The sequence below is a fragment of the Sminthopsis crassicaudata genome, chromosome 4 (genome assembly GCF_048593235.1).
Source record: "Sminthopsis crassicaudata isolate SCR6 chromosome 4, ASM4859323v1, whole genome shotgun sequence".
NCBI lineage: Eukaryota > Metazoa > Chordata > Mammalia > Dasyuromorphia > Dasyuridae > Sminthopsis > Sminthopsis crassicaudata.
The window spans coordinates 297860377-297884958 of NC_133620.1; the positions used below are offsets into that span (position 1 = coordinate 297860377).

The 24582-nt window shown below is 35.8% G+C and overlaps 1 protein-coding gene across 8 annotated transcripts in view; it reads left to right on the forward strand.

Moving 5' to 3' along the window:
• The window catches only part of LOC141566823 (uncharacterized), an 82794-nt gene that overhangs the window by 24712 nt on the left and 33500 nt on the right, over positions 1–24582 (forward strand). For 7 of the 8 annotated variants that reach the window (XM_074311927.1, XM_074311922.1, XM_074311921.1 and 4 more), the window contains one exon: positions 1752–4213. The exons of the other annotated variant lie outside the window; for it this stretch is intronic. In XM_074311927.1, coding sequence (XP_074168028.1) covers positions 1961–3694 — 1734 coding nt within the window. In that variant the 5' untranslated portion in view covers positions 1752–1960 and the 3' untranslated portion in view covers positions 3695–4213. Of the gene's footprint in view, positions 1–1751; positions 4214–24582 lie in introns of those variants that run through there. 8 annotated transcript variants of the gene reach the window in all.

The following is a 24582-nucleotide window of genomic DNA, read 5'->3' on the forward strand; positions in this document are numbered from 1 at the left end:
TTAAAAATCAGGATCATTTAAGTATTACTGCTGCATAAGGGTTGGCAATCATAAACATATGGAGTAAATAGAGTCCCTCTTTGTCCAATTGAGGAAGTTTTAACAATATCACAATTCTTGTTCATGAATTAAGCATGTTGGTGTACTGGAATCTTTCCCCTACTATTCCTAGAGATGGTTTATGTACTCTTTTTGGAGTCCCCTTACTCAAGCCATAATTCAAACTGAGTTTTCCCTGATCTTCTCAGATCCCATGAGGAAGTAGGAGTTCTCATCTTTTTCCTTAGCTCTTAATATCAGTTTTGTCTCCTGAGATTCTGAGCAGCAGTCCTAACTTTGTCCCCATTTCCTAGAGAAGTTTTTCAGCTTTCCCCTTTTACTAATAGTTCTCTGCTACCATCAAGAGGCTTAGATTCCTTTATCTTTTGTTGAATTGGATCACATATTCTTTAGATTCAGATAGATTACCATTACCGTACTTTATCCTCAAGTATTCTTCTGCCTAACATAAAGATCTATATAGGAAGGCATATTTATTGTATTATTCAATTCTGGAACCATATATATATATATATATATATATATATATATTTAGAATTACATTCTTTTAAGTCTTTTTTAAAAATAACTTTTTATTAACAAAACATATGCACTTTTCCCTTCCCTCTCTCCACCCCCTCCCCTAGATGGCAAGCAGTCTTATACATATTAATTATGTTAAAGTATATCCTAGATACAATATATGTGTACAGAACCAAACAGTTCTCTTGTTGCACAGGAAGAATTGGATTCAGAAGGTAAAAATAACCTGGGAAGAAAAACAAAAGTGTCAACAGTTTACACTCATTTCCCAGTGTTCTTTTTCTGGGTGTGGCTGATTCTGTCCATCATTGACAATTGGAACTGAATTAGATCTTCTCTTTGTGGAAGATATCCACTTCCATCAGAATTGATCATCATATAGTATTGTTGCTGAAGTGTATAATGATCTCCTGGTTCTGCTCATTTCACTCAGCATCAGGTCATGTAAGTCTCTCCAAGCCTCTCTGTATTCCTCCTTTTGGTCATTTCTTATAGAACAATAATATTCCATAACATTCATATACCACAATTTACCCAACCATTCTCCAATTGATGGGCATCCATTCATTTTCGAGTTTCTAGCCACAAAAAGGGCTGCCACAAACATTTTGGCACATACAGGTCCCTTTCCCTTCTTTAGTATTTCTTTGGGAGATAAGTCCAGTAGTAGCTTTTCTGGATCAAGTGGTATGCACAGTTTGATAACTTTTTGGACATAATTCTGGAACCATATTTTAAGGGGAATGTTGGCAAGCTGTTCAGAGGAAGCCAACCAGGTTGTGAAGACTAGAGATAAGTTGAAGAAATTTGGGGTGTGTAGTCTGGAGAAGAGGTAGGGGAGTATAGCTGTCTTTAATATTGACTCTGCCACTTATTCCCTATGTAGTTTTGGGAAAGTCACTTAATATCTCTGGACTTCAATTTCTTGTACGTTTGTGGCTACTTTAAATAGCCCTGTCTAAAAGTGGCTACTAAATGAAGGTAAAAGCTAAGATAAAAGATAGAACTAGATGAAGGTTAAGACTCAAAATACTTATTTGTCTATCTATACAAATTATGAATTGGTTTGGATCATATTTACATTTGCATGTGTACTCCTGGTCCTTCTTCAGTTTCCTTTATTTAACATAAGAATTGGGTGACATGTCATTTTCTATTTATTACGTCAGGTGGTGAGACCAGGACCAGGAATGAAGAAGCATCTTTCAATCAAGAAATTTTAGATAATAATTATCAATTATTAAACACAGAAGAACAACCACCCATCTTTAGAGAACATGGGAATTCTTTCAATCAAAACTCAGCCTTAGTTGGTCTTGAAGTGTTCCAAACTAAAGAAACTTATGATTGTCAGAAATGTGGAGAAAGTTTTATTTCTATGGCCCATTTTACTCAACATCAGAGCCTCCACACTGGGCCAGGTCGCTATGAATGTTATGACTGTGGGAAAAAGTTTAATCGGAGTTATGATCTGATTCGACATCAAGTTATTCATACTGGTGAGAGACCCTTTTCCTGTAATGAATGTGGGAAAACTTTTAAGCGAAAATCAACACTTATTGAACACCAGAATATTCATACTGGAGAGAAACCTTATAGGTGTAACAAATGTGGAAGAGCCTTCCGACAGAACACAGGCCTAATTGAACATCAGAAAATTCATACCATTGAGAAACCCTACAAATGTAATGAATGTGAAAAGGCTTTCAGTAATAGTTCAAGCCTTCTTCAGCATCAGATTGCACACACTGGAGAAAAGCCCTACAAATGTGATGAATGTGGGAAAGGTTTCATAAATAGCTCAAGTCTTCTTCGACATCATAATATTCACAAAGGAGGAAAACTCTATAAATGTGAAGAATGTGGGAAAACTTTGAGTAATAGCTTGAGCTTTTTCCAGCATTTAAAAATTCATACTGGAGAGAAACCATATAAATGTAATGACTGTGGTAAAGGTTTTATATGTAATTCATACCTTGTTGAACATAAAAGAATTCATACTGGAGAGAGACCATATGTATGTAAAGAATGTGGAAAAGCTTTCAGGCGATCCTGGAACCTTACTGAGCATCAGAGAAGTCATAACTCAGAGAAATCCTATAGATGTACCGAGTGTGGAAAAGCTTTCAAGAATAGCTCAAGCCTTTTTCATCATCAAAGAATCCATAGTGGGGGGAAACCCTTTGACTGTAATGAATGTGGTATGGCCTTTAGGCGCAAATCACGCCTTATTGACCATCAAAGAATTCATACTGGAGAAAGACCATATGAGTGTGACAAATGTATGAAGAATTTTAGTCATCGTTCACAACTTCTTGAACATATGAGAACCCACACTGGGGAAAAACACTATGAATGTAATCAGTGTGGAAAATCCTTTACTAGGAATTCAGGCCTTTTACGTCATCAGAAAATACACACTGGAGAAAAACCATTTGAATGTAATCAGTGTGGGAAAGCTTTTAGCAATAGTTCATGCCTCATTGAGCATGAGAGAATACATACTACAGAGAAACCTTATAAATGTAATGAATGTGGGAAAACTTTCTGTAAGAAATCATACCTCACAGGACATCAGGTAATTCACTCTAAAGAAAAACCCTATAAATGTAATGAATGTGGGAAATCATATAGTCGACGGTTCCGTCTTGTTGAACATCAGAGAATTCATACTGGAGAGAAGCCCTTCGAATGTAGTGAATGTGGGAAAGCTTTTAGTAGAAGTGCACTCTTTATTAAACACCAGATAATTCATACCAAAGAGAAGCCCTATATATGTGATCAGTGTGGCAAAGCTTTTAGTCTGAGAAAACATCTTGTTCAACATCAGAGAATCCATACTGAAGAAAAACCTTTCAAATGCAATGAATGTGGGAAAGCTTTCAGGCATAAGTCAACTTTTCATGATCATCAGAAAACACATACTGGAGATAAGCCCTGTAAATGTAATGAATGTGGAAAATCTTTCAATCGGATCTTTCACCTTATTGAACATCAGCGAACTCATACTAAAGAAAAACCTTATGAGTGTAATGAATGTGGGAAATCTTTTAGTCGAAGCTCAGTTTTTATTAAGCACCAGAAAATTCACACTAAAGAGAAATTAGATTAACGTAATCACCATGGGAAAGCTTTTAATTTAATTCCAGTTGAATGTTGAAGAATTTCTACCAGGAAAAAGAATGAATATGGAGAAATGGAGAAATCAAATGATTCAATGAATTCAAATTTACATGTCACAAAAGTTATTTTAAAAAATTAAAATTTCAGTCCTGTCTCAAGCAATATTTCATATGAAAATGGCTTCAATTGGGTAATATTACTCTTATCTTCACAGGGCAGTCCTGTAGACTCAAAAATAATAGACTTTTGTTTAAGTCTAAACTATTGCAGTGGCTTCTAATTGGGCTCCCTGCTTCCACTATTTTCTCTGTTAAATCCATCCTCAACATATCTTCCAGGTTAATATTCTTAAAACATATCTGTCATTCCTCTATTCAAAATCTTCCCTGTTGTCTCTAAAATGAAAAAGAAAATTAACTGCCCAGCATTTAAAGTCCAACACAGTCTGACTCCCACCTATCTTTTCAGTCTTATTTCAAATTATACCACATAAACTCTGTTATTGTCAGATTGACTATTGGCTGTTCTCTATGCATGATATTTCATTTCTCTCCATGCCTTTTGCAGGGTCTCCCCAAACTCCTATCATTATTAGATTCTTTCTTACATCTTGCTTCTTAGATTTTCTAGTTTCCTTCAAGGTTCAGCTTAGGGTTCTTTATAAAACAAGGCCTTTTCTATTCTTCCCCAATTAGTGTTCTCTCCCTCCTGAAATTGTTTGATGTTAATTTTTTTATAAATTGTACTTACCAGTATTTGATATATGTTATCACCCCTAGAACAATGTAAGCTCCTTGAGGACAGAATCTGTTTTATTTTTCTATTTCCCTAGTACCTGGCATAATATTTTGCACATAGTAGGCATTTGATAAATACTTGTTGAATTGAATTGTATTAGGTTAACTAAGCTCTGTCAATGAAAGAGAAAGTATATTTGAATTAGAAGTAAATCTAAAGCAGGCTATTCTTACTGGAAAGCATTTTATTCCATTATTTGGTTTATGCCAAGTTATCTAAAATTATATTAATATAGGACAGTGAAAGTAAAGATATTTACAGTAGCATATAGCTTAATTTAAAAAAAACTAGCATATAGGAGATACTGCCTCAGTATTTTTGAAGAGACCAGTTGTCAAAAAACCAGATGGAATTTAAGGAAAGAGATTCAATATCAGAAAATTTTGGGTGATTGTTTTTGTATATCAAACAATGTAAGGTTTTTCCACTATTTGTTTGCTATTCTCCTACCTTGTCAGGAGGATGTCTTCATTATTAACACAAAGGAAGTAGCTCCAGAGAAAAATAAGGATTGGCATAAGATCTCAAATTATAATGTAGCCAGTACCCTTTTCTAGGTCTATGGAGTAAGAACACAAAGGGTGCTCCCTTTTCAAGAAAAACCAACAAATGCTTGAAAATACACTACTACTCACACAGTTCTGAATGTTCACCATGGAAAGAGTCCAGGATGAAGTGAAATCATTATTGGCTTCTGCCCAAGTGTTTGTTAATACTTTTTCCCCTCTATGATCGCTAACCCAGAAACAAATGCTAATCGAACAGCAGGCAGGAGAAACCTTGTGTAGAAGTGATTTAAATGACACTGTGGGATATATTAACTCTAGCCTCCTGCCCCACTTTTTTTTTTAATAGAATATAGAACTCTAAAGGGAATTAGGCATCATCTAATCTGGTCCCTTCATTTTATAAATGAGAAAACTGGGATCCACAAAGGAGAGGAGACCTTTGGTAGCTGTTAGGGTGCCAGGCCATCTGTGGGGTAAAAGTTACACAAACAGCCTTTGCTAACTGTCTTTGGTTTATTTACATAATCTGTGCTTTTAGTATTTTTGAAGAGGGAATTGGGATTCAAAAGACTACAGTGAACAATGAGTCAAATACATCTAATAGGATGAAATGTAGGAGCAAATGTAAAATCTTTCAATTGAGCTGAAAATTTCAACCACCAAGGAATAAACTGTGAATTCTTTTAAAAGTGCATGGTTAGGGGGCAGCTAGATGGTGCAGTGGATAGAGAACCAGCCCTGAAGTCAGGAGGACCCAAGTTCAAATGTGGTTTCAGACACTTAACACTTCCTGGCTGTGTGACCGTGGGCAAGTCATTTAACCCCAGCCTCAGGGAAAAAAAATAAAAAAAAGATTACAATTTGTTCAATAGACTTTAAAAAAAATGTGCATGTTAAAAAAGACCCCCAACATGGAGAATACTATCTGTGTACCTTTTGATGGACTTCAACATCAATATGAATGAAAAATATGATATAGCAGACAAAAGAAGTAATGTAATCCTAATAAATAATAAGTGTATGTCTTCCACATAATAATAAAAGTATGACATCTAGAATGAGGAAACTATTCTGTTGCTCTCTTTTCACTGTTTAGACTATGACATATTAAGTTCTGATTGCCAAATTTTAAGAAGGATATTAGAAATTCATTTCAAGAAATTGGGAATACTTTATCCTGGAGAAAATACTTAGGATGGTGATTCTTAAATCTTTTTTGTGCCATAGCCCCCTTTGAAAGTCTGGTGAAGTCTTAGACTTTTATCTTTTTAGTACTAAAAAAAGTCTGGCTTTCCTCAGAGGATATTGATTAATTCATCCATCAACTTTCTTCTTCAAGTATTAGGGGCATCTTTTAGCCTCTAGAAGATGGACAAGAATCTTGATATTATTATTATGTATTCGTCATTACCACTTCCAGATCTTCCCTCTTTTATCATCATTCAGTAATCATCTTTCTTTTGAAGTGCACTCACGTCTTTGTATGTGCAGATTTTGGTTGTAGTTAATGCCCTTCCTCTTTAAGTAATTCTATACTTGTAAAGTCTTCTATTCTTTCCTAACCTTCACCATCGGATTTGGAAAACTTTGACAAGTAGACATCCTCAAAAACACCCAGACTGCCAAATTCATCAACCTAAATTCCCATGACCTATATAGCTTTATTCCCATCTCAATTAAACACAGGGATAATTGCGCCTTGATCTCACTATTTCCTCAAATTTTCTCCTTCAATCCAGAACTGGAACCCCTCTTAAATTTCAACCTTCCAGGTTATGATTTCTAATACTTCTAAACTATGTTTCATCCTCACTGAAACCTCCAGCTCCTACACTTTGCAGCTTTTTTTGGTCTGTCACCGTTGGCTTTAACTTGTCTCCTTTGGCAATGCAGACTCTGCATATAACTAGTATATATTCAGATATTATAAAATGTTTTCTTTTTGCCCTCTTTGTCCTTTTGCTGATGATGTTTTGATAACCCCGACCATGGGTTATTCCCACCATCTGGATTTTCCACCTTTATTCAAATACAGGTTAGCACTGAATATCACGTAACTGAAGTTACAAGCAATACATTTGCTGGGTACTCACTAAGCCTATCTTTTATCATATCTCTTTACCTTCTCTCAATGATATAACTTCCCATGAGTCCATTATAATCTCCACTTTTACAGTTGATTCTTGTTATTTGTGATAGTTTTGTTTTATAAAATCACTGAACACTGAGTTAGTGAATTCTGAATAATGCGAGAAAATAGAGGATTAGATTCTTGTGAGCTGGTGGTTATTTTCTGGAATGACTCATGTACAGATTCAAATTGGCAAATTTTCTCATTTTTTTTCTGTATGTACCATAGTTGGTTCATTTACATTGAACTCAGACTCAATATACTGTAACTCATGCCTGAATGAAGCTTATCTAGCACATGTATATTTTCAGTAACGCTCATTACAACTTTTTTCATGGTAAGGAACACAAGTTAACACTGTAGTACTACTATTGGGAGTTAGTGAAATCACATAAAAAGCACAACAGTCTGAAAAACATAACATTAAATAGATGGCAAATGGGACACTTGTTTACAGCAGGACTTCTTAAACTTTTCCTACCTACAACCCCTGTATCACCCAAAAAATTTTATGCTACCCCGGATATATGGATAGGCAAAGTATACAAATCAAACATTTATTGATCATAATTTCACAACCCCCATATTCACATGGGTTTCAACCTACAGTTTAAGAAGTTTGGGTTTATAATATAAAAGCTGAAACAAGTCAGAATGTCTATTTGACCTCAGCCTGGAACAAGTATATCATGTGACTTGTTATTTTTGCCACTCTGGGCATGTTTATGAATGATCATGAAATCACTACAAGCATTGTTCTTGGGATTACAAATAGATTTTAATAGCAGGTGAATTTACAAATATAGAATGCACAAATAAAGATATGTATGATATGTACAATACACACACAGATGCCTCCAATCCATTATAATCTGTTACTGGAAACTTGCATAACCACTTCATCTTCACTTTGATGTCCTATAGTTTGATGTCCCAAACTCAATATATCCTAAGTAGAACACATTCACTTTTTCCTTAAACCTACTCTTCCTCTTAATTTCTCAATTCCTTTTCACAGTATTGCCATTCTTTCAGTACCTCAGATTTCCAGCATTGAAATCCTTAACATTTCATTCTTTCTTAGCTTCCCGTACCCAGTCATTTGCCTGTTTCAATCAATCCTATAATCTTATCACCTATACTCATCTCTTTTCTTCAACACACAAATGTCATCCTAGTCAGGCCTTTAATCACTTCATTTTTATCATCTACTTATATCTGGTCTCTCCATCCTCCATATAGCTGACAAAGTCATTTTAATAAGATTGAGTGTGTTCTCTTCAGGGATATCATGTGACTTCTTTATTGTCTCTAGGTTAAAATATAAGCTCTTTGTTTTAAAGAACTTTATAGATGCTCTTATTTTTCTTGTATCTCCTGTACCTAGCACATAGTATGGATTTAATAAATATTAATTGAGACTGACTGACTCTAGTCTACTTTATATTCCATACAGAACTTCATCTTCACACAGTCTACTTTCAAGTCTTAAGTAGCTTACTTTTTCTTAGTGGATCTCAGTGTTCCATCTGCTCTCTTTATGCTTTTTTTGCCTAGGTGGTTTATAGAGTTTCTAAAGTGGATCCTCTCTTCACCTATGCTCTTATAATTCTCTAATACTTAAAAGAGCTTTACCTACTTGACCAAGAAACTTTTTTTAATTCTCCTAGTGGTTAATCTTTGATCTCTTCTCAGATTATACAGTAGTTAGCTTTCTCTGGCCAATTTCTAAAGTCTCTTAGAATCTTGTCTAGAATGTCACTTTTTGCTTCACCGCTTCTGGTTCTCATCATCATATCCACAGATAGATTGTTGATATCTGTGATAATAATATTCACTAAATCCCAGTGCGTGCGCGTGTGCGCGCGCGCACACACACACACACACACACACACACACACACATGATTTTTTTTTTTTGTTTTTTTTTCAAATTCCCTATACCTGCCTCTTCTCTTCCCCTCTCCCATCCTTTTAAAAATTCTATAACATTCATGTCAGGAATCTTTCATGCTGGAAACTTTCAGTCCCATGATGTACCCATCTAGACTTTGTCAATCCTTGGCACCTCATGTGCAAGGTTAGATTCATCCAAAAAATGAAAAACCAATTAGTCATGTCTGAACAAAACTTTGATCTACCCTGTAAATTCCCTGGTCCTTATCTTTTTCACTAAATTGTCCTCATATGCAAAGAAGGACAGTGAGTACTCAAACATTCCATCAAACAAGGAAGAATCATGAAAGTTGAGTATATAATATATTTAGAAAGTGGACTCTTGCAGGACCATTGTGATTCTGTTTTTCCTTCTGTTGCTTCTGAAAAGTCATTGTGTCAGAGGTTCTGGCAACATCCCTAATAATCTTCAACTGCTTATGTGAAACCCCAGTTGTATCATGTTCATCTTGCTTTGTCTTTGTGTGAGTTAAATTGTTCATATTAAAGATCTGCTTACTGCTTTTGTCATCTCTAGTGTTCTATCCTTTTATGTAAAAGCTTTTTATGTGCCAGTGGAGCTATAGTGGACTGGAGCAGCCCTCAGTCTAGACTAAGTAAGGAGGAGTTCTTTTTAGGTTTGATGGCTTATGATGAGATACCATATGAACCTGGCATTTGTCAGTTGACAACTTTAGACAAGTGGCAGCTTCTAGTTCATCTCATATTTAGTCATCTTTTTTTCCCCAATGGCAAATGTATTTATTTTCTCCATAATGCAAATTACACATTTACAGGGCATCTGTTTTTCTTGTCAATTTCTATTCCAAGTATACTTTGAAATAGCCTTTTAAAATAAGTCTTTCTGAAGTTAGTTGTCAGGGAGAAAAAGAAGCATGGTCTTGTTGTGCCTAGAGAATTGGTAATTACAGAATAATACTTTAAATAGTTAACAAAACACTGAGGGAGTGTGTTGAGATCATTGAGTTAATACTGTCTGAGCCCCAACTTGATATGCTGGAGTACTATATCATTGGAGTACCATAAATTAACAGGATATAATAGTGTTCAGGTTCACAATTAGAATGAAATAAGATACTTGTAAAGAGTTAAAAAAATTTATATGATAAGATACTTAACAAGGACATATTGGTTATCACAGAATAGGTATACCTACTACTACTCCTACAATATATACAACTTCACATAGATGGGCCTCTTTCCCAAAACTTATCTGGGAAGCCCTAAACATATGTGATATAGCCCAGATACAGACAGTTTCTCACTCAGTTTGCAGAGTCTGATAATATATTGTTTAGTCTTATCCACTTTTTTGTGACCCTGTAGATTTCTGCATGTGGGTTTTTCTCAGCAAAGATAATGGAATAGTTTTACATTTTCTTCGATGGAAAATAATGACTTGCTCAAGATCACACAGCTAGGGAGTTTCTGAGGCTGGATTTGAACTATGTCATCCTAACTCCAGGTCTAGCACTCTTGGCTATCTAGTTACTTCCAGCATTTTTCATAGTATTAGATTATAACTGTCTCTTGGAATTCACTATGGCTGATCTTGATTCTCTGTATCTTCTGTCTTCACTGTTACGATTGTGTAGTCCTATTATGTTCATGTAGAAAGAACCCAGAAGACATTTGTGAGAGAGATTAAGTTCTTGAAGACCCTGTCCCCAACTCTTGTTCATTTCTAAATGCTGAATCCTCCTTTCAGCAGCAAAATATTTTTTATTCTGGTTAGTTGCATTCTTGTTGTCATTCCCAAAGTGAATAGTCTGGATCTATAGTCATAAATCTCTTGTTTGCTTCTCTGAGCATTAGCTTGAGTCCCAGCTGCAATGCCAGAGAAACTGAGGCAAGACAGAGATTAGAGAGTATTTAATAATTTATTAAATGGGAGAGATATATTGGGTCCAAATTAGGATCTATGGTTTGGTCCCAGGGCTGAATGAGATTATCGTCTCCAAGAATCCAGCTGGAGCTCCAGCCAGCATCCAGCAGTCAATGTGAGTTCTCAATGACATATTTATAAAACACAGCTAAACAAAGGCAGGGGGGTAGAGTCCAAACTCTGGTGAGCGGGAATCTCCAGGCGGGAACCATCAACTCAGCTCTGACGGGTTAAATTCGAACAAGCTGGGAGTTAAGAAAGTGTCAGACTCCAGACACAATGTCTGGAGTTCTCCTTTCTGAATTTACATATTGACAATTTATAACCTTAGAGCAAATATTCCTGAGTTATCCAGTCTTAATGAATAGGGGCGGGGGGGAGGGAGGGGGTTGCAAGATTGAGGCAGAACAATAAGGGAAACTGAGTCAGGACAATAAAAGAGAACTGTGGCACAACACAGCAAGCCCAGCTTGAGCCTTTTCAGTATGGTTTACCTGAGTAGTATAGGAATGGTCTCTACCTTGGTCTACTCTTCATGGAGAATTTTGGAACTCACATCTCAGTGGTACCCTCTGCCTTAGGAGTTCTTCCCTCTAATTGAGGGGTAGAAGGATGCTCCCAAAGTCTCCATTTGAGAAGGGAGACTTTTCTGCCCATCCTCCATTCCCTTTTCAACTTCGTATTTATATGCTATTTTCCTGATTAGAATGTAAGCTCCTGATTAGAATATAAGGTCAGGGATTGTTTTACTTAGTTGTGTTGTATTTGTATTCCTGATTAACACATTGCCTGGCACATAAGAAGTGTTTAACAAATGTTTGTTGAGGACTGATTGCTTTGAGCTTGGTGATCCATACCTCAGGGGTTTGCTTAGGGTCATGCAAGACTTTTTTTGTTACCCCTATATACACTCCCTGTCTATATATTCTGTTCACCTTTCTGAATGACCAGATCAGTTTTAAGGATTTTTGCTCCTTACAGTCATAGGTGCAACTCTCACACAGTTCATTTACAGAGTCTCTGATTGCTTGAATTGGCCTTGTATTGTTCATTCCTGCTGAACTACTGCACCTTGGATCTTTGCTTTCAACAACAGCTTCTACAACCAGCACACAGAACTGTCGCCTTTATCTCAGTTTCCTGGAGTGCAGTGAAGAACTTTGCATGAATGTTATAATATTTAGTGACATCTATATTTGCATCCATCTATCTATATCTGTGTCTTTAAAGATATAGATATAAATAGGTAGATATAGATATAATTGTGTAGAGCCCATAAACATTTAAGTGATGTGATCTCAGGGCCCATTCTCAAAAGTTTTGTTGGATTGTGACTTATTCATGCATGCCTTTTTCCAGGTATCTCCTTAGGAAACTAAAGGGACTAGAGTTTTAAGCAGTTCATGCGAAATAAAAACTGTGATGAACATTAAAGTGAGTAGAACTGATGAGGAGTAAACTGAGGTTCTAAACAGAGATGGGTCAGTTCCTTTTCTCTCTCTCCTTCCATCCCCAAAGTAACCAAGGGTGGGGTCGGCAGCAAATGAATTTGCTACTTAATGCTGTATGGAAACATAGTCTTTATTGATTAGAATGGAAACACCAGAAAGCCGGTGGGCAAAATGGCTGCATGGTACAAGGCCAATTTTGCAAAGAATAGATTTTTGAGGACTCTGTTTTATACAAGAGCACAATCATTCAGATGCAGTGATGTAAGGAGGTTCCTGAGAGTGATGTAAATAAGATAAGGATTCTCTTGTTATCTTTTGGGGACAGACAGAAGTCTCTTCCCAAAAAGGAATTTCCTGATGGCATTTGATCTATCTGAGCAGATTAGAATGGGGGCTGTAAAACCCTGGCCAGCTCAGATAGCCCAAACTAGTTTGACCAGATCTTGTATCAAAGGTCCAAGTCCTAAAGGAAGTTGGAGATCAAACAAGGAATATCAAGGGGCTATCGCCCCAACAGAACCAGTAGCTAAAATAATATAAAGAAAAACAACTTTCCTTGAAAATTGTTTATTTAAAAAGTGACCCACCATTACTTCAAAAAACGCATGATGACATATCCTTCCTCTCTTACCCAGAGGGGTGATAGTCTAGAGCTGCAGAATGAGACATTCCTTTCAGACATGGCCAAAATATGGATTCTTCTTGCTTTGTAAGGGAGGGCTTCTATTTGGTGAAGAGGAATTTTATGTGGAAAGTTGGTGAATAGAGATGATGATTCAAAAGAAAAAAAGGAAGAATGTCAGTGAAACATTTTTAAAGCACCTATAAAAGAGCAGAAGGAGACACAAACAAAGCATTTATATACACACAGACATATATATGCACATATATACATACATGTGTATATGTATATATAAAATTGTAATTAAAGTTGTATTATAATCTTCTTTTCAGTTTTTTGCATATTGAAATGTTTTTGTGTTCATTAAGTTTGTATTAAGAAATTTTTTTTTTTAAAGATTGCTGTTTAAAAGATTACCTTCCCTGGTACTTTACACTTTCTGAAGTGTTTATACTAATGTTAAAAAAAAAAACCAAAAAACTGACCTTTATCATCCTCTATATATTCCATCAACCTCTATATAGTTGTACATTGCTCCTTAGGCTCAAATCTTCTTTGGTATTTGCAAAACATTTACTTCTATACTTCTAGTGTTGGAAACTTAGTTTAAAAACAGAATCATTGGATCTCGAACAAACTTTTCTTGGGAAATATCTTTCTAATAAATTTTGAATGAATTATGCTCTTCTCTTGCCCACTTCCTGGACAAAGCATGAAAGAGAGTGATGAGGTAACTGGGAACCAAATAATTGAGGTCTAGTGGCAGGATTGGGGTACAGGGAGTCACATGGAGCTCCCCTGCAACCCCCTTAGGATTCGGCACAAGGATACAAAGTTAAATCAGGTCTAGTGGCGGCGAGTCCCCTGTAAATGAATTTACAGGCTCGAAAATCTAGATGGGTAAAAGATGTTTATTGTAAGGTTTGGAAGCAAGGTTAAGGTCTGGTTAGTTAAAGGCATTAGATAGAGGAAGATATAAGCTGAAAGCAGCGGGACAGAGAGTTTCTGATGCAAAGCAACTTGGCTGGCATCTTTCAACTCTCTGACAAAAGATGATTCCACCTTGGCTCTTTTATCTGCTTCAAGAAGCCTATGGGCTGATTCCTGGAAGGCCAGATTTTTGGCGGGCTTTTCAGATAAGGAAGAAACTGTTTTGGGGAAACCTGAGCAGATAGTTGGGGGTTGGGTACAGGCCCAAACTGGCTCAGATATGGAATACAAAAGGGTGGTTTTGACCAGATCTTGTCCCAAAGGTAGATCAGACAAGGAATCTTAAAGGGGGCTACACTCACATCAAGAGTACACAAGAAAAAGAAACTATCCTAATCTAGTGGTTTTTAAAGATGGTTCAACCTGTTCTGGCTATGTAGCCAGTCAAAGGCAGCTACTCCCTCCAAAGTGATAGAACAGCCATATATATGAGAGTGTATCCATTTATAGGCAGTCTGGGCATGGACAGGGAAATGTTCCTTTACACTTAAATTTAGTTCAGTGCTCCAGTCTGTTAAGAAATTTTGGATCCTGACTCTTATATTCAGTGTGTTAGCTATCCCCTATAGCAATGTCATTAGCAAATTTGATGAACATGCCATCCATGCCCATCTAAATCATAAAACTATTAATCAGTACAGAGCCAAACATGCAGCCTTGATATATTCTGATGGAGACCTGTCATGTTCACAATGAACTATGAAGAGTTTATCTAATGAATTCTGAATCTATCTGTGTTATCTTAAAGTCCACATGCCTCCATATTCTTCAGAAGAATAGTTTGATACTTTATCAAACACTTTACAAAAAATCTAGAGAAACTATGTCAATAGCAGGGTTTTTTTTAGGGGTCCATGGGTTTCTAAGCAGTACATGGCTAGATTTCAGGAGCTCTGAACTTGGGGGGGGGAGGAAATGTCATCTTTATTTTCACTAATCTGTAACTGAAATTTAGTATTTCAATTATAAATCTAAAATTAAAAATTATTCTGAGAAGGGGTCCCTTGTCTTCTCTAGACTTGCATATCTCAAGAAACAAGCATCTTAGTAAGAACTCCAAAATGCCATTGGTGAACCAGGAAGGACTGTTATTTATGTTCTTGAAAGAGCAGGTGTTTAATCAGTAGGCACACCCCTTAGAACAAAGAGCACAACTTTTTATTTTTTGCTCCCCAGTTGAATACTATAGGGGTTACAGCCTATCCAGAGCTTCTAACCCCTCTACCATTTGAGTCTCTGCCCCTGTTTATATTTCCCATTCCTCACATTTCAACTACCTCTTCCTCTTCTTTTTTCTTCTTTTCTCTCTCTTTTTTTTTTTTTTTTTGGTGGGGCCTCTGTACCCTCCCAGTCTGTATTTAAACTTTCTTCAAGTTCTATTAAGGGATTTCCTCAGAATTCATCTTGCATTTCTTATTTTATTTAGGCCAGCTAGGTGATGCAGTATATAGAGCACCAACCCTGAAGTCAGGAGGACCCGAGTTCAAATTTTACCTCAGACACTTAACACTTCTTAGCTGTGCGACCCTGGGCAAGTCACTTAATCCCAAATGCCTCTGCAAAAAAATTTTTTTAAATGAAAAATAAAATATATTTTATTTTTAAAAGCTGATAAAAAATGAAAAATAGAAAAGGAATACAAAAAAATAAAATTAAACAAAAAAGAACATTGTCATAATATATCCAGCAGAACATTAGGGAAAATTCAAAATATATAACAAATTACTGATAAGGTACAAATGATGAGGCTAGTAGTAGTGAAGAGGTCTGAGAATTGGGTTGGGGAATCCCCTCTGGTTGGTGCAAGTCCAATGTGAAAGAATTTGCAAACCCGAAAATTTGAGTGGCAAAAAAAAAAAAAAGAATTTTATTGTTCACTAAGAAGCAGCTTTCTTAGCCAGCAAAACTCCTCATTAGGGTTTAGCAATGAGAAGTCAGCTTTGCTAGGAAGACAGACTTCTTTTTAAAAAAAATTTTATTATTATTATTATTATTATTTTATTTTTTTATTTTTAGACTGGGGTTAAGTGACTTGCCCAGGGTCACACAGCTAGGAAGTGTTAAGTGTCTGAGACCAGATTTGAACTTGGGTCCTTCTGAATTCAGGGCTGGTACTCTATCCACTGTGACACCTAGCTGCCCCTATTTTTTATTTTTACAAAAATTTTATGCATAGGTAATTTTTCAGCATTGACAATTGCAAAACCTTTTGTATCAACTTTTCCCCTCCTTTCCCCCACCCCTTCCCCCAAATGGCAGGTTTATCAATACATGTTAAACATGTTAGAATATAAATTAAATACAATATACGTATACATGGAAGACAGACTTCTTAATGGCAAAAGGTCTTGTCAGGGAGATAACAAAGGTTAATAACACTGAGAAGAGAATATTTTCACAGTGGACAAAAGTCCTGTCAGGAAGCTTCGCCAAGAAGAGAGCTTCTTTAGCAAGCATAATCCCGTTTTGGATTTCTGCAAAGATTTGGGATTCAGAGTTGTCTTTTATTAGCAGTCTGAAGCTTGGGCTTCCATGTACCAGGCCTAGATTTCCAGTTGAAGAGATTACTTATCTTGGAGTTTTGAGCCACTCAATAGGAATATCAGGCCAAGATCTCCAACAGAATAACTTAACTTGGGGAGGATGTTCTCTGGGAAAGGTATGCTTTTCCCAGGGAAGAACCTGAGACCCTGAATTACCCTTCTTTTACAGATTAAAGTGAATATAATTTCAAGGTTCACCCCCATAATTACCAGTTCAAGAAAGTGTGTGTATATATATTTATTAATATATAATATATATTAGTAAAATAATATTCATTTGTCCATCTTCTTTTTTTTTTTTATTTCCTTATAATTTGTTCTTTGGTTCTCTGCTGCACACTTTTTTACTTTATTCTTTTTTCCTCCCTTTTTGCCCCCCCACCAAAGCAGGCTATATGTAGTTAAGAAAGGATATATTTATGTATACAATATGTAAACACACACACACACATACATACCCCCATACACATATCTTTCTTATGTCTATTAACTCTTTACTTTAATTCTGCTCCTTAACTTGCCTTGCTATTATTTAACCTCCTCCCACCTATGGATTCCTCCCTTGTCTTCTTCCTACACCTTTTTGCTTCCACATTTGCCCATCCCTCCCTCCTTATTTCTTTATAGATTTTAGAAGATGCTGTATATATATATATATAGTATTGCCTATTTAACCCATTCCCTTATTTTCCTTATACCTTATTTGGTCAGAGTTCCCCATAATTGTGAGTGTAAACAGACATATTGGACTGCAAACCCAGTTTCTTTTCTTTTTTTTTCATCTTTTTAAAAATTATTTTATAGCTTTTTATATACAAAGCATATGCATGGATAATTTTTCAGCACTGATCCTTGCAAAACCTTCTGTTCCAACTTTTCCCCTCCTTCCCCCCACCCCTCCCCCAGATGGCAGTTAGATGTTAAATGTTAAATATCTGCAAACCCAGTTTCAACCAATTTTAAGGGGACCAATTTCTTAAACTGCTGTCATGTAGGCATCCATACTCCATCTCCAACTACATTTTCTACAATACTACAAATAAAGTTAAAAACAACTGATCTGAGAAGATTTGGGGAAGATACAGAGTTGGTCAGAAAATTCCAATCTCTGGAAATTTCCCCCACAACAAAACAAAATTGTACCTCAGGGCAAACAGAGACTGGGGTAACACTAAAGCAAACATTGAGCCCTGGGACCAACTGGGTTAGGCCATAACCTTGCTAGTGACAGGAATTTTCACTTCCTGGACAGTATGAGGAGTCAGATAGTTTGGGGAATTGGAAATCTGAATGGGGGAAGACTGAGGAATAAGGGTCTCCAGGTCCAGCAGTGGGAGACATGACCCCGAGGGGAAAGGAACCTGTACACAGTTGGTGAACTCAGAAGCAGTGGGGAAGGGATGCTGCTGGTTGTAGCCTCTTATTGGAGGAAAAAGTTCTTGGTTTCAGTTTCAGGCCAGAGGGGAGAACTAGACCTGAGGCCAGAGGGACCACTCCCACCACCACCATCACTACTACAGTCATCACTAGAGGTGATTTTAGTAACAAGCTGCTATTAAAGAAAAAAAGAAAAGGGGAAAAAAGCCCACAGGTAAAGGAGAAAGAACCCAGCCATAGGAAGTTACTGTGGAAATAGGAAAGACCAGGGCTCATCTTTAGAGGAGTTTCCTGAAGCAAATAAATAAATAAATAAACAAACAAACAAATAAATAAATAAATAGATAAGTGAGTGAATGAATGAATGAATGAATGAAGGAATGAATAAATAAATAATGAATGAATGGATGAATGGATGAATAAATAAATAAATAGATAGATAAATAAATGAATGAATGAATGAAAAAAGCCTTTCCCACCTCAAAGAGTAACACAAATGGTCACTTGCCCAAAAAGAATTCTCGGAAGAACTTCAAAAAGACTTTAAAAATCAAATGAGAAAGATTGAGAAAAAAAATTTTAAAATAAGCTAAGAAAAATGAGGGGAAAAAGTGTCAACCAAGTAGAAAAGAAGATCCAGAATCTTAAAAAATCCTTGAAAATTTGAATTGGACAAAGGCAATCCAGCAAAGTTGTAAGAGGCCAAGAAATAATCAAACAATAGAAAGAATAAAAAAGTACAAGAGAATGTGAAATATTACATTAAGAAAAACAACTGATCTGGAGAACAAATCAAGAAGAGAAAACAAGAATAATTGGACTACCTGAAAGCTATAACCAAAAAAAGAATTTTGATATAATAAAACAAAAAAAAAAATTAAAGAAAGTTGTCCTGAAGTGTGAAAAGTAGAAATAGAAAAAATATCCACTGACCATCACCTGAAAGTGATCCTGTAAGAAAAACCTATTGGAGTATCATAGCCAAATTTCAGCATCCCTAAGTCAAGAAGAAAATATTACAAGCAACAAGAAGGAAAAAAAAAAAAAAAAACAATTCAAATATGATAGAGTCACAGTTAGAATCACACAAGACCAACAATGGCTACATTAAAAAACTGCAGTTCTTGGAACACTATAAATTGAGGAGCAAAAGAATTGGGGTTTCAGCTAAAAGTATCATATCCAGCAAATAAATCTGAATGGGGAAAAAATGGAGATCCAATGAATTGCTATATTTTCAGTATTTTGTTGCAAAAAGACCTGAACTTAACAAAAATTTGACATAGAAGATCTAAGAGAAATATAACATCAAAGACTAATAAGACACGCAGTTAGGATAAACTAATTTTTTAAAAGTTGAAATGTAAACCATATGTCATTAGTAATTAGATAGCTCAAAAGAAAGATTGGAATAGAGCTGTACGATGTGATTATAAAATTATTTTATACAAATAAGGTGAAAGAGGAAAGATAGACAGAGGAATTGGATGGGGAGGAGGGGATAAAGTTCTGGAATCCTACTCATATGAAGAGTGAGTCAAAGAGAGGAACAATACATGTATATGAAAAGGGTATATAGTTTTCTAAAGTTTTTCTAAGTTTTCTAAATTCAGAAAGAAATAAGAGTAAAGGGATAGTGAAGGGTGGAGGATAAGGGGAAATAAGGGATTTTTCGGGAGAACTTGATTCACATCAGATCTCAGTTAAAGTAAAAACAACATATATATGTAGAAGGGAATAAAAGTCTTCTAAATTTATAAAGAAAAAGTGTAAGAGAAGGGTGTGTAGATTAACAGGAATGGGATAAAGAAGGAATAACAGGGCAAAAGGAAAGGGGGGAAGAGGATAAGGGAAAGAGAGTTGGGGGGGAGTAATAAGAAGTAGCAGAAAGAGGGCAGGATAAGTGACAGGAGGTAGCAGGTAAAAATAAAGGAGAGGAGTTAGGAAGAATAGGAATTAAGAGAAAATATAGATGAAGAAGAAAACTTATTTTGTTAAAAAAAAAAAAAGAAAGGGTAGTAATCATGATATAGTCAAAGTTAAAGCTAAAATAGGTTTAATGAAGGGAGGAAAATAGAGAAACGACAACACATGTTAGCTATACTAATAATTATTGTTTTAGACTAAACAGTATAAGAATGGAATATTGCTGTGGTGTTTATGAAAAGACATGCGCTTGTGTAGGAAGATATTATACATCTTCAGACAGAGAGCAAACAAGCACAGTATAGTCTTAATATAGATGCAATGTAATGTGTATGTGTGTGTACGATTATAGCTATGTGTGTGTGTATATATATATATATGTATATACATACATGCATATATAAATACATCATACTTAATTATAGCCTTTTGTTAAGTGGACGAGGAAGGAGAAAAAAGGAATAAAGTAAAAATTGGGTAATGGTGAACAAAAGAAAATCTACAAGAAAGCAAAGAAAAGATGGACAGGTTTGAACACAATATGTAGTATTTATTATATAAGCTTTCTTGAAATAGAAATTTATTGCTTTATATTTTGAATCCTCTTACATTCTGTTACATATGTGGCATTTTTTTCTTTTCCTATTTTGTCTTAACTTTAAAATCAACTGTTTAAAAAGACAAAAAAGAAAAATACCTGATCTACAGTATTTCCCTCATCTATAATTTTGATAACTTTGTTAAAAAGAAATAAAGGTAATCTGAGGTGATTTGTTCTTGATAAAAGATGTTATCTAATTATTTCTTTAATCATTCATTCCAGAATTATCCCAGATATTAAAATGAAACTCATTGGTTTAGCATTTGCATATTCTTTTCTAGTTAGCTTATTTATTAATTTCTTCTACTGGTTATTCTATTCACTTATTTATTTTTTAAATTTGGGAATGACATTTTCTTTCCTACAGTTTAGTGGTACCTCTCTTCTCTTCCATAGTCTTTCAAATAGTATTGGCAGTAGCTCAGCATCAAATAATATTACATGTCCATTCTTTCAGTACTCAAGATTGTGATTCATCTAGTTCAGGTCTAAGATCTAGGACTGGGAGTGACCTCAGATGCCATATGCTCAACCCTTTCATTTCAAAGGTGAAGAAACTGAGATCCAGGACACTTGACCAAGGACACATTTAAAAGCACATCCTCTGAATCCAGAGTCAGTATGCTCTTTCCACTGTAACAGGTGCTTGACTTCATCAAGGGCAACTAGATGCTCTCAATGTTTTTTTTTTTTATCGTTGATATAAATTCTTTTTTAGTCATTTTTAATCTCTGATTTCTGAAGCAGAAATACTGAAGCAAAATAATGATTGAACATCTCTGCTTTGTCTATATTTTTATCCCAATCAAAGGTCCTATAGCTTCTTTGATCATTCTTTTTCTACAAATATAGTTTAAAAATTCATTTTTGTTGTACTTATATTCACTTATTTTAAAATTTAGTACTTTTTTGTAGCACTAGTGACATTCATTTGTCTTTTTTCTTATTTGAATTTGCTTCTGCATACGTGTTTCTGTTTTAAATTGGTGTGTCCACATTGGTCTTTTTAGACAAATTCTGTTTTTCATTCTCATTCATAGTTTCTATTTGTGTGTTCTAAATTTCATTCTTTTGCATCTGCCCTCCTTTCTGGACTGACTTCCATAGAATTTTTTTTCCCATGGGATCCTATCTTTTTTCTGAACTCTTGGTATCTGTTTTCTTAAAATCTGGGATTCATGTCAAACTGTGCCCAGGTCTCTACCTTTATCACAGATTCTGGGAGGAAAGAATGGAAACTTCCAGGGGACCCATCATTTTCACCTCAATACTAATACTTCCTTATTAATTGCAGTCAGATCCAAAATGGATCTTCCTCCACCCAAGAAGTGACCAGCTGTTCTTCTCTTTGGGGGGGAGGGAGAAAGAGAGAGGAGAGAGGAGAGAGAGAGGAGAGAAAGAGGGAGAGAGAGGAGAGAGAGAGGAGAGAGAGGAGAGAGGGAGAGAGGGAGAGAAGGAGAGAGGGAGAGAGAACCAGAAGGTGTCTGAATAATAGAAGTTCCTTATCACTACTTAGATTTCTGATTGTTTCCCAAACTCCTTATCTGTTTCTTTCTACCCAGTTGATCTGTATTATGTATCAATAACCAAGTCAATTCTATAGGCATTCATCTAAATGTTCTCCAACATGCTTCTTTCCTCTTGTCCCCAGATTTCCTTAAATAAGTATACATTCTTAGTAGGGCGCTTTAAAAGTGCACTAAGACTTTTGGGACACCCTGATATAATGTTATCACCTTTGCTTTTTTTTTTTTTTTTTTAATAAAAAGGTAATTTCTTGGGATGGAAAGTATTGTCCAAATCCAGAGAGAAAACCATGGATACTGAATGTGGATCAAAGCATAGTATTTTCACCTTTTTTATTGTTGTTTTCTAGGGTTTTTTTCTTTTTTTCTCCTTTTGAGCTGATTTTTCTTGTGCAACATGACAAATATGGACATATGTTTGAAGAATTGCATATGTTTAACCTCTATTAGATTGCTTGGTGTCTTGGGAAAGTGGAAGGGAGGGAGAAAAATTTGGAATATAAGCTTTTGCAAGGGTGAATATTGAAAACTATCTTTGTTTTGGAAAATTAAAATACTATTAAAATAAGAAAAAAAGTTCATTTATTTTTTATCATTTTATTACTGTTTTTTGTATTATTGTGTACTTGACAAATATTATTAAGAATACACAGAACAGAATAAAAGATTGTCCACAATGCTATGAATCTCTTATAGTTTTAAAAATAATGAATATGTTAGTTTTATAGCTATCTTGATCATCTATGTCTCTTTTTGAGTCTCCTTTGTTTGCCTTTATGCATCTCTTAAAATGCTACAATTATTTTCTTTCTCTTGTTATGGGCTAGAACTTGAAACAAGGTACTAAGTGGAATTGAGGAGACAATGGTTAAATCTAGTTTAGCACTGATTTAATCCTACAAAAATAATGGTTTCCTAGTGACATAATGATTGGTTTATACTCAGTGTGGACCATATAAGCAAGGACTGAGAACCACAGAGAAGAAGCTGGCAGAGGCAGAGAAGCCAAAGGACTGGCAGCAGGAAACTCAAGCTTTTGGAACCAAGGAGAGAGATAGGCCTCTAAGAAAGCTAACAGGGCCCCAAGAAAGGAGACAAGGCTTTCAAAGAGATAATAAAGGACTTGGACTTCAACACCCGGCTGCACTTGTGGTGATTTACTGAACTGAAACGAAGGCTGCTCCCAGAGACCCCAAGAAAACTGAAACAAAAGAACATTACATTTTCTTCTTCTCTTTTGGGGGTATTTTTGCTCTTTCTCCTCTCTTTCTAAATTAAAAAAAATCTTTATAACAAATATGTATAGTCAAGAAAAATACTATCAATCACAGATTAATTCAGTGCAATTAAAAGGTAAAAGGAAATAATTTAGCAGGAAAAATCTTTTGTGTGTTTTTCTGATAAAGGTTTGATATCTAATATACCAAATATGTAAGAACAAGTGCCATTATTTAAAAGAATGGTCAAAGGATATAAACAGGTGCTTCTCAAGGAAAGCCAGTTTATTAAAAGCCATTTTAACAAAGCTCTAAATGACTAGTAATAGAAGAATTTCAATTTCAATTTCAAACCCTGAGAGTAGGGCAGAAGCCACATAGCATAGACATGTTATGTAGCAACATCTGTCCTGCTTAGGAAATGGGCTTTGGATTTAGTTAACCCTCTAAGAGAGAAGGCTTAAACTTATAAAAACTTCAGAAAGGGATGAAGAAAGTCCATGCCTTATTTTGAATCTACATCCTGTAGAAAAGTGTCCTGGACCACTGACTGATCTATATGTCCATTCTTCAGTAGCTATGACTAGGCCAGCTAACCTGCCTTCAGGCTCCAACTGGATCATACAGAGACAGACCGACCAGAGGTGAGGTCAGAGAGAGTTAGCACAATCATGTTTATATCTGCTGTTAGTAGGGAGGTCCTCTAGGAGCCATAGAGGTTGAGTCATCCAAGGATTTGGTCCATGGAGGAGGAAGGTGTGTAAGGCACTAAGGAGGGAGGCGTGGCACTAGTGGCAAGTGCTGCCTCTTAGGGCTAGCCTTACCTCCACATAATGCTCACCTGCACCTCTACCTCTCAGCTCTCACGTACTATCCCGGTATCCTGTTCCTCATTCTGTTCCTGTTATTACATCTCCCCTTTTTATTAATACAATTGAGTGTTCTCATGTTGATGAATGAGAAGCTCTTTCTTAAGCACCTCTATAGAATTTTTAAGAATATGTATAAAGCATCCTAGCAAAGTAGGCAAAAGCAAAAGAAGCAACAATACAAAAATGGCTACATAGAGTCCATGGGATACAAAAGAAGGGGATGGGAAAGGAACTATGTTGGATCCAATCACTAAGTTGGTCTGGCAGAAGTGGTCATCTATTCGCTATGGTGCTGTCTCAGAGGTTTCCTGGGTCATCTCCTTTTCTTCTTTGGTCCCTGTTTTAATAGGGGCAACTTTCCTTGTTCTTCTTTCTGGAATCCAGTGGCCTTCCCCATCAGGACCTGCAAGACATAAATATCCTGGCCCTCTCCAAAGTACTAAGGATGGACCTTGTCAATGTTCTTCCTCGTCC